This window comes from Balaenoptera borealis (genome assembly GCF_965194805.1).
Source record: "Balaenoptera borealis genome assembly, chromosome: 13".
NCBI classification, from domain to species: domain Eukaryota; kingdom Metazoa; phylum Chordata; class Mammalia; order Artiodactyla; family Balaenopteridae; genus Balaenoptera; species Balaenoptera borealis.
In genome coordinates, this window is record NC_138870.1 from 12397118 (window position 1) to 12408429 (window position 11312).

The window sequence follows — 11312 nt, forward strand, 5'->3', positions numbered from 1 at the left end:
AAACATGAGTGAAGAACAATAAAAGAAATAGACAAATTGACTCTTTTATCGTTATAAGGTTTACCTCTTTATATGTTGTCTAACATTAATGTGATTACAACAGTTTTTTTATGCTTGCTTTTTTTAGTGTGTTTGTGTATTTGTATTTAAAGTGAGTATCTAGGAGAAGAAAACTAGTTATTTCATGATTTCTTGATATATTATTTCATCTGACAATCCCTAATTTTGATAGGAAATTTCATTCCATTTAGATAGTATAGTCATTGATATGGTTGAATTTAGGTCTGCTGTTCTGTAATTTAAAAAATATGTCATCTATTTTTTTGTTTCTGAGTACTTTTTTCCTACTTTTATTTTGTGTTGATTTTTTAATATTCTATCTTAATTTTTCTGTTTCTTCCTGTATTTTTCATTTTCTACTTTTGAGATTTCTTATTTGCACAGTTGTTAATATCGTATTTTCCTTTAATTCTTTGACATATATTTTTTTCATTTTTTAAAAATGGAAGTATAGTTGATTTACAATGTTGTGTTAGATTCTGGTGTATAGCAAAGTGATTCAGTTAGACATATGTATATATTCTTTTTTATTATAGGTTATTGCAAGATACTGAATATAGTTTCCTGTGCTATACAGTAGGACCTTGTTGTTTATCTGTTTTATATATAGTAGTTTGTATCTGCTAATCCCAAACTCCTAATTTATCCCTCCCCCCCTTTTCCCCTTTGGTAAGCATAAGTTTGTTTTCTATGTCTGTGAGTCTCTTTCTGTTTCGTAAATAAGTCAATTTGTATCATATTTTAGATTCCACATATAAGTGATATCATATATTTGTCTTTCTGTCTGACTTACTTCCCTTAGTATGATAATCTCTAGGTCCATCCAAGTTGCTGCAAATGGCAATATTTCACTCTTCTTTATGGCTGAGTAGTATTCCATTATATGTATGTATGTGTATGTATATATGAGTGTGTGTGTGTGTATATATATATATATATGTATATATCTCCCACATCTTCTTTATCCAGTTATCTGTCAGTGGGCATTTAGGTTGCTTCCATGTCTTGGCTATTGTAAATAGTGCTGCTGTGAACATTGGGGTGCATGTATCTTTTTGAATTAGAGTTTTCTCCAGATCTATGCCCAGGAACGGGATGGCCGGATCACGTGGCAACTCTGTTTTCAGTTTTTTAAGGAGCCTCTTTATTTTTCTCCATAGCAGTTGCACCTAATTTACATTCCCACCAACAGTGCAGGAGAGTTCCCTTTTCTCCATACCCTCTCCAGCATTTACTGTTTGTAGACATTTCAATGATGGCCATTCTTACCAGTTTGAGGTGATACCTCATTGTAGTTTTGATTTGCATTTCTCTGGTAATTAACGATGATGAGCATCTTTTCATGTGCCTATTGGCCATCTGTATGTCTTCTTTGGAGAAATGTCTATTTAAGTCTTCTACCCATCATTTGATTGGGTTGTTGGTTTTTTAGTTTATTGAGTTGTATAAGCTGTTTGTATAATTTGGAAATTAAGCCCTTGTCAGTCATATCGTTTGCAGATATTTTCTCCCAGTCCGAAGGTTGTCTTTTCGTTTTGTTTATGGTTTCCTTTGCTGTGCAAAAGCTTATGAGTTTCTTTAGATCCTATTTGTTTATTTTTGCTTTTATTTCTGTTGCCTTGGGAGACTGACCTAAGAAAACATTGCTATGATTTATGTCAGAGAATGTTTTGCCCATGTTCTTGTCTAGGAGTTTTATGGTGTCATGTCTTATATTTAAGTCTTTAAGCTATTTTTAGTTTACTTTTGTGTATGGTGTGAGGGAGTGTTCTATCTTCATTGATTTACATGTGGCCGTCCAGCTTTCCCAACATCACTTACTGAAGAGACTGTCTTTTCTCCATTGTATCATTCTTGCCTCCTTTGTCAAAGATTAATTGATCGTAGGTGTGTGGGTTTATTTGTGGGCTCTTTATTCTGATCCATTGATCCATATGTCTGTTTTTATGCCAGTACTATGCTGTTTTGATTACTGTAGCTTTGTTTATTGTCTGAAGTTGGGAGTGTTAGGCCTCCAGCTTTGTTTTTTTCCCTCAGGATTGCTTTGGCAATTCTGGGTTTTTTGTGATTCCATATAAATTTTAGGATTATTTGTTCTAGTAATTCTTTGAGCATATTTTTAACAGATGCTTTGAAGTCTGCTGAATTCAACATCTGGCTCCACTTGGAGTTATTTTTATTGACCATCTTTTGTTTTTAGTTGGGTTCTACTTTACTGGTGTTTGCGTGTTTGTCTAGTAATTTTTGATGAATTTAAAGCTTAATTTTAAAAGTGGACCTTATTTTGAAAAATGGACCTTTAGATCTGTTGTAGCAAGTGGATTCTGTTACATTCTTCAAGGGTTTGTTAAGAACTTTTCATTTTGAATTTTTCAGATTTGTGATGTTTGTAAACAAGTCATTTTCTATGAAGTCATTATCAAAGAAAGGTTTATAAGTGTTTAGATTTAGAATTTAGATTTAGAATTTAGATTTAGATTTACATCATTGTGTTTGGATTTAGAATTACATCATTGTGTTTGGATTTGGCCTGAATATCTAACATCAAAGAATTATTTTCTTTAATTTTGCAAAATTGGAGTTTTGTAGATGAAAGCCTTAATCATTTGGAGTTGATATAAGATATCATAAAATAATTATGATTAGCATTTATTAAGCAGTTACCATGTATCATGCCTGGTGTTAAGCTCTTTGTATGCATATTTGGATTAATCCTTATAATAGACTTCATATCCAAATTTTGGAAATTGAGGAAATGTCCTTTTAACATAAATTCACATAGCTTGTATGTGTTGGAACTAAAAGATGCACTCAGTCTTTTTGACTTGAAGATCTTGGCTCTTTAGGTCTGTTTTGTACTGCTTTCCTTTTTTGTTGCTATTTTATAGTTAAAATTTTTTAAAATTACATTTCTAATGATTTTGGACAGTGGGTGGACTTCAGTCAAATTAGATGGCAGTTGATTACAGCACATCATATCCTATCATATGACAGCATTCTTCAGGGAAAAAAATATATTATTTTATGTAACCTAATTCTGGCTTTAAAGTTGCCTTTGGTGTTTTTGTGAATTAACGTTGATAATTTAGTGTAGGATTGGTCAACATTTAAATGTTAGAAAATGGATTGTATGGGACTTCCCTGACAGTCCAGTGGTTGAGACTTTGCCTTCCAATGCGGGGGGTGTGGGTTCAATCCCTCGTCAGGGAGATGGGATCCCACATGCCTCGGGGCCAAAAACCGAGGCGTTAAACAGAGGCAATATTGTAACAGACTCAGCAAAGACTTTAAAAATGGTCCACATCAAAAAAAAAAGAAAAAGTAAAAAAAAAAAAAAGAAAATGAATTGTTTACATTTAATCACTTAAAACACTTGATCATCACTTTAATAGCTCTATGCAATTGACAGTGTAATTTAAAAAAAAAAGAATTTATTGTGAAAAGATTTCAGAGTTATTTTTTATGTGGCAGATATTTAGCTCATGAGTATCCTTGGGTCATTTATCTGGCAAACAGTCTTTCTTCAGGTAAAGCCATTTAGGTGTCCAAATTGAACCAGGCTATGCATTATCCTTGTTTCCCCTCAGTATTATTTTATTTTCCTTATGTCTGCCAGAGTTTCCTTTGCAAAATGCAGATGTTTTGTTTTTCAGAGTGGAAAAGCCACAGGCAACGATTCAGGTGGGGTCATTGATCTGACAATGGATGATGAAGAGAGTGGAGCTTCACAAGGTACTTAAATATAAGTAATCATACTAAGAAATGCTTTGATACCATTTTTCTCTCTTAATCCATTATATTCAGTGAACACAGATCTCTACCCCATTATTTGTGTCCTTTTTAGAAAGAGGGTTTTTAAGATTAGAATTAAAAAATAGAAATCAAATCTTGAATGTATATGAACAAGGCATAAAGGAAAACAGCAACTAGGAGAATATTTGACTTGTGGAACACCTCTCCTTTTATATCTGTTATTTCACTTGATCCTTACAATAACCCTATATTGCTCATTTTAGAGTTGAGTATAGATTCAGATTGCAAATTAAACCCAGGTCTTTTGACTTTAAGTTAAATGTTTTTTCCGTGTGTGTGTGTGTGTGTGTGTGTGTGTGTGTGTGTTTTAATGTAGATGTTAAATGAAAGTAATGTTAAAAACCATGCACACCCAGAATTCTCAATATTATTCTGAGTTATAATATTTAGAAATTATATTGGTTAGATATTAACCAATATTCCCAGTTATTCTTCCACAGTGTTAATAGGTGTTCTGTGAATAAAAGTTCATGGTTAAATATGCTTGGAAAATGCTGAGTTAAAATTATATGGATTTTTTCCTTAATACAGATTTCTCAGAGCCTTTGCTATGCTAATTTACAGTGTAAATCTCCAAGAATGATTCAAGCTATAAAGTATTTCTCAAACTTATTTGAGAATAACTTTGTTCACAAACATATTTGTAAAACTTTGTGGTGGTAATTATATAATGCATGTGGAAAATCTAATAGGAATCAGGTGCTAATTATTTTACCTTAAAAACATTAAATTTTTTTAAAAACAAGATTTTTTAAAATTACATTTTAGGGAATAAGATAGTTAAGTTGGTTTTAGGAAAACAAAATTAAGTAGCTATACAATTCATTATGTGACATTAAAGTCAATTTTTTTTTTTGTATAAAACTGATGTAAAATTGGAAGGTTTGCCCCATCATTTGTCAGGGTTGAATTCATGCCCGTCTGATTATTGTTTAAAAATTTCAGATTTTCTGTATTGCTTTTACTATTTTTTTTAATAGAGAAATCTTAATGGAAAGAATTTCCTAGAGCACAAAAATAAATACAGGTTATTTTTGAGAAGACACAGGTAGGGCTGGTTCTAGATAAAAAAGTAAAGTAAGCAAAGTTTGTTATCAATGCTCTTGCCAGTTCCCTTTCTATCACCTCTGCCTCTTGGAGCCTCTTTCCATTGCCCCACCACTGAGTGTTACTTAAATTCTCCCATCTAAAGTGCATTGTTCTTCATCAACACTCAAGTATTAAAGTAGCAGTTGCTAAAGCCTTAAATTTGTTGTATTGAGTTAGAAGTAGAATTCTTGCATTTAAAAAAAAAAAAAGTTAAACTGTGTTTTCTTTAAATGTGAATTAGAATCTGTGATAGAGCCAACAGTGAATTGTTTAAGATCCTGACTTGGTTTTCAAATTGGCAAAAGTGCACTTAATTAAAATACAAAGAAATTGTTCTCTTAGGGGTAAATGTGACTGAATGGCAAGGATGAACTTGTATTTCTAATTTTTTTCTATCAATAATCATATTGTCTCACTTTTAATTAACAGACCCTAAAAAGATAAATCACACTCCTGTGTCAACCATGAGCTCTTCTCAGCCTATATCTCGACCATTGCAACCCATCCAGCCAGCTCTGCCTCTTCAGCCATCTGGGGTGCCAACAAGTGGACCATCTCAGACAACCATACACTTACTACCTACAGGTAAATGTGCTGAATCACTGAGCTGAAACTTTAGTTTTGCCTGCAGTGAAATATGACTATGAAATTGAGTGGAAAGATTAGACAGAAAATTAGCTCATTTAGGTAAATACCAATGAGCGTGATTGCTGGATCGTACGGGAAGAATGTGTTTGGTTTTGTGAGACACTGCCAAAGTGTCTTCCAGAGTGGCTGTACCATTTTGCGTTTCTGCCAGCAATGAGTGTGAGGAACTCTTGCTCCACATCCAGCATTTGGTATTGTCAGTGTTTTAGATTTTCACCATTCTAATAGGTGTAGTGGAATCTCATTGGTATTTGATTTGCATCTCCCTAATGACATGTTATGTTGAGTATCTTTTCGTGTGCTTGTTTGCCATCTTTTATCTTCTTTAGTGAGGTGTCTGTTCAGATTCTTTGTCCACATTTTAATCGGGTGGTTCATTTTCTTATTGTTGAGTTTTAGGAGTTCTTTGTATGTTTTGGATAATAGTCCTTTATCAAATATGTCTTTTGCAGATATTTTGTCCCAGTCTGTGGCTTGTCTTCTCATTCCCTTGAGATGAACTGGATTTTAACCCTAATTATGTTAGTAATAAGTTATAAAAACTATAAACTATTTTAAAAAAAGATTAGACAGAAAATTAAGAATAGTCCTCATTGTTATTTTGAAGGCAGTGTATGTTTTTGAGTGCAGTATGCCTTAATTTCGTGGACAGTCTTAAGTAGCAGCACTGATACAGAATAGTTATAAAGAAGAGTTCAATTATATATGTCTTTGTCATCTGCCACTGTAAACAGCAGAAATGAATATAGTTTCTCTGGAAGGGATGAGTGTAATGATTCATTCTGATTATAACCAAGAAGTTATAATTGACTGATCAAACAAGAATTTTTACATGATTCTTAACTAGAAATAGTTTTGTTTTTTTTTTTTTAAGAGACCTGCCTCATCCTTGACTCTCTTCTTTCCCTCTGACACCCGTACTCAGCAAATCTTCCCTGCTCTGACTATAAAATATATCGAGAATCTAACCCCTTCTCTCCACCTCTGAAATAGTGTTAACTGGCCTAACACTACTGTCAGAAGATAACCACTAATATTTTACCTGCTACCTCTCAAGAAGCTATAAACATTTTCAAGATGTAGCCTGTATCTCCTAATCTGTTTGGAAGCCAATCAAGACAGGTTGTCTTCTTCAGAAAATAGCCTATTGCTTAAGAGATTTATCTGCAGAATGCTTATATAAGCACTCTTCTCATTAAGGTATACATTGAGCTCACATGGAATTTGATCCAGTGAAATAAATTAAAATGACAGTCACCTAATTTAGATAATTTAGAAGGAAATGTCATTATGCAAACCCATGAACAATATAGATAGTAAAATGGAGAATAAGGAGATGAAGAGATAAGTATTCCTCCTTGTATACTTTACTTTTTTCCTCTGTCGAAAGACTCACGTTGAAAGTTAGGATATGTAAAGACCAAGCAGTCTCTTTATCTTTATTATATCCAGTGTTTACCTCCAAATTTATTTTATTATAGAGCACATTTTTCCATATGAAAGTATATTTATTATTGATTTTTATTATATAGTTAATATGTGGTCATTTGTAAAATGTAATTCTAATTCAGAGAGTTATTAACAAGAAACTGTTAACTCCTGAAATCATTACTGTACTTCCATGCTGTCAGTGAACATTTAGGACTCATATTTTGATAAATATGTGTTAATATCACTCAAGGCATTAATGCTCTCTGGAACATAAATTAGGAGGAATGCCTAATTAGGAAGAAGCCTGTATTTTAATGGGTGTTTTATTGTTTTGAGTAAGAGATGGTTTGGCTCATCTGAAGAAAATGTCAATTATAATAGCCAGTTTTTTTTGTTTTTTTTTTTTAAAGATTAGTTTTGTTTTGTTTTGTTTTTTAATACTTTATTTATTTATTTTATTTATTTATTTATGACTGTGTTGAGTCTCTTAGTTTTCGTGTGAGGGCTTTCTCTAGTTGCGGCAAGTGGGGGCCACTCTTCATCACGGTGCGGGGGCCGCTCTTCATCGCAGTGCGTGGGCCTTTCACCACTGCGGCCCCTCCCGCTGCGGGGCACAGGCTCCAGACGCGCAGGCTCGGTAGTTGTGGCTCATGGGCCCAGTTGCTCCGCGGCATGTGGGATCTTCCCAGACCAGGGCTCGAACCTGTGTCCCCTGCATTAGCAGGCAGATTCTCAACCACTGCGCCACCAGGGAAGCCCTAGCCAGTTTTTTTGAACTGTGGGAACACGGAGTTACTCTCTTGGATTTATACCCATCGGTAGAAGGCCTGGAGGGCCAAAAGTTCCACTCTGCTAAGAATAATTTAACACTGAGGAAGGGAAAATTTACTCTTTTAAATCACTCCTATAAGATCATACTCTCAAGGTCTAAACCCTTTCTTCATCTTCACTTGCTTATTTATCTAGTTAAACTAGAGTAGGAAGGGCATTGGACCTGGTTGAGGTACTCTTTTCTTCTGAAGCTTGGATTGTAATAATATTAATTTTCATTGGCCCTGTCATTCTTACCTTTCACGATTACAAAAGGAGACTCTTGTCTCTATTTCTCTTTATTATAGTAAATCAGATTTTGTATAAAGTTAATTATCCTTTAATACTGTTTACTTAGCATAGAATTTACTGCATTTTTAATACATTTTTCTGCTTTTCATTAGCTCCAACCACCGTGAATGTAACGCATCGTCCAGTAACTCAGGTGACCACGAGGCTCCCTGTACCAAGAGCTCCTGCAAACCATCAAGTGGTTTATACAACTCTCCCCGCACCACCAGCTCAGGCTCCCCTGCGAGGAACTGTTATGCAGGCTCCTGCTGTTCGGCAGGTCAATCCCCAAAATAGTAAGAGACTCTTTGCCTGTATATGGCTCCAAGTTACATGTAGTTCTTTAGCACTTAGTTGGAGTAGCTTATATTGACATTAGATTTAGCAAAAAGTGCTGAATATCATATTAAAACTATTATTAATTCATTTTTCTTCCCTTAGGAGAGTTAACCAGAAAAATTGGACTTGTATATTATATGATACGTGTTCTGAGTGTTGTCTTCAATTTAATTATTTATGGCCTGTACTATCACAGTACCGTATTTGATGTTGGCCTATACTCTATTAAGAGACACCTTGCCTAGTTAAAGTGGGAATGATCAATTGTGACTTAGCCCAGATGGAGATAATGGTAAAGGATAGCCTCCAATGAGAGAGTCTTAAAGGTGTGGGAAGTGGCTGAGAAATAAAAAATGGGAAAATGTTCAAGGTAACTTGTAATTTCCATATGTTTATGTATGTGTATATAAATGGAAAAAAATATATATATATATATATTTTTTAGTAGTAAGATATATCATACAAACAAGTTTCTGTAAAAGATGTATTTAAAGTTTAAAGAAAAATGGCAAAATGAACCATGTATGAACTCCCCACCAGCCTAAGAAATAGAGCTTTATCAGTATCCAGAAGTCTACTATATGCCCGCCCTTAATTGCATCCCTCTCCCTTCCATCAGAGGTAACCATCATCCTTACTTACTTTCTGTTTTTCTGTATGGTTTTGCAATCTATATAGGTATCACTAAAAATATTTAGTTTTGCAAAATTTAATAGCAAGGGCAAATCCAGCTGTTTAAAGAAAATTCAGTAATGCCATTATTAGGTGATGGCTCCTAGGAGAAAATAAACTAAGCAGAGTCTCTGGTTCACATTCTGGCTTCAGCTTTCTCAAGTTTACAAGAGCTTTCTCTGGGGAAATCAGTCAACAGTGTCATGAATGAATTCTGGGAAACTGGGCTCACCCCAGTCAGGGTACATGGCGGTACTGAATATATAGCAGGAATGTGGTTGAGGCATGGGTGGCTTCTAAATTTTCTGCTTTTGTTGCCCTGATGTACGTCAGAAGAGTTTTCTGTTGGATGAATGAGTATCCTCAGCTGATCAGTAGGGCATGGAAAGAAAGAGGAACCTCATTCACACAAGGCAAGGATAACTTGCCTGTCCTGGAGGCAGCAGAGATCTTTGTGAAGATAGCTTCCCGTCTTCTGTCTTGAGAGTCACACTGCTCCTTTCTGACCTGTGTGCCTTGCACGTGTCTACCTCCAGTGTTGCAGCGTTCTAGGATTTTTCGTTATAGTCCTTTTGGTAGGGACTACATTTACTTCTCTCCTGTGCTGGATCTCCTGTTCACTGCGTCTCCTGTTTTCCTCTTTCTTGATTTTCTCTCTCACGTGGGTAGCATATATCCTCCAGTGGCTACTTGAGGAAAAGTTCATGGAGGTGGATTTTATTTTGGTAGCTCGCATATGTGAGAATTTCTTTATCCTCGTGCTCAAATAATACTTTAGCTGAGTGTAGCCTTATAGGAAGAAGAGAAATATTTTCCCTTTTGAATTTTAAAAACATCACTTTACTGACTTTAAATGTTTAATTCAGTGTTCTACCAAATTTGGAATAGAATTCTAATCTTGTCACTGAATTTTCTTTTATAGGTGTTACAGTTCGAGTGCCTCAAGCAACTGCATACGTTGTAAACAATGGATTAACCCTGGGGTCAGCAGGACCTCACCTCACGGTGCATCACCGGCCGCCGCAAGTGCACGCCGTAAGCGCGGACGCCTGGTTTCACAAAGTTCTCACCTGCACAGCCATCAAGTAGCATTGCAGTTGGCACTTTTTTCTTTAAACTGGTTATGTCAAAAGGAAATGACAGGTCTTCTCTGTCTCCAGCAGAAGTTTATTGAAGAAAATAGACCTTAGCATTGTGAGCAAATGTTTGTAGGGAATGATGGTTGAGGATTATTGAGTTTGCTTGTGGTGGTGGACAGTGTATAAAAAGAGCCCACATCTGGGGCATGCAGAGTGAAATAGACCATTTTAAACGCATGGTTAAATTAAAAAGAGCACTTTTGAGTATTAAAAAGGATATTTAAAAAAGTATCTTTTCATGTTCTAACTTCAGTTTTTATTTAATACCTTTATTATAGGTATGACAGCTAATGTACAGAGTGGTTGAGTAACCAGCCCAAGGTCATACCTCATACATTTTCGTCATCTGGCCTTAACTTACCTTTCCAAATGTGTATGTTCTTCACATACCCAATATCTAGATAAAAGTTAATACTTGTTTTTGCCCATAAATCCCCTCACTTGCCTATCCTCATGCCCTTGCTCATGCTTTTACCTACTGGCAGAAAGGTCCATGACTATTTCTACATTTCTAAATTCTGTCTTTCACAGTCCAATATAAATGTCACCTTTTTCGTGCTGACCAAGAACTGACCAAGAACAGAATATACATTCAGTGTTAAATGTGCTTACTTATAAGAATACGCTGCTGTCTTTATATGGAAAAACAGTTTGAAAATGAAAGTAGAGTTGATACTCAATTTTACATGATAGACTGCCACACGTTACTTAAAAATGTTATATTAAAATAAGTATCTGTAGTGTAGATCATCAAATCATAAATTATTTTGTTAGAAGTAGATGCTTATTTCAGTTTTTATCAAGATGATGTTCCATCAGCAAGGGCTTTTGTTTCCCAAGGAAAACAGTATTTTAGACCTCGAACGTAGAGTGGGAGGAACCTTAGCTCTCATCGTGCGGGGTGTGACTGGTTACAAATCATCAACTAGAACTTGCCAGAAATGGCATGGGGTCTGGTGTCTCCTAGGGTCCTTGGTGTAAGGTGAAGCCCCTCTAAATGGTCTCTAGGATGCTGTGCTC

At 35.1% G+C, this 11312-nt stretch overlaps 1 protein-coding gene across 5 annotated transcripts in view; it reads left to right on the top strand.

The window, feature by feature from the left end:
* The window catches only part of ATF7IP (activating transcription factor 7 interacting protein), a 117926-nt gene that overhangs the window by 101942 nt on the left and 4672 nt on the right, over window positions 1-11312 (top strand). For all 5 annotated transcript variants that reach the window (XM_082352574.1, XM_082352577.1, XM_082352573.1 and 2 more), the window contains 4 exons: window positions 3714-3792; window positions 5392-5547; window positions 8256-8438; window positions 10076-10188. In XM_082352574.1, the coding sequence (XP_082208700.1) occupies window positions 3714-3792; window positions 5392-5547; window positions 8256-8438; window positions 10076-10188 (531 nt within the window). The remainder of the gene's footprint in view (window positions 1-3713; window positions 3793-5391; window positions 5548-8255; window positions 8439-10075; window positions 10189-11312) is intronic.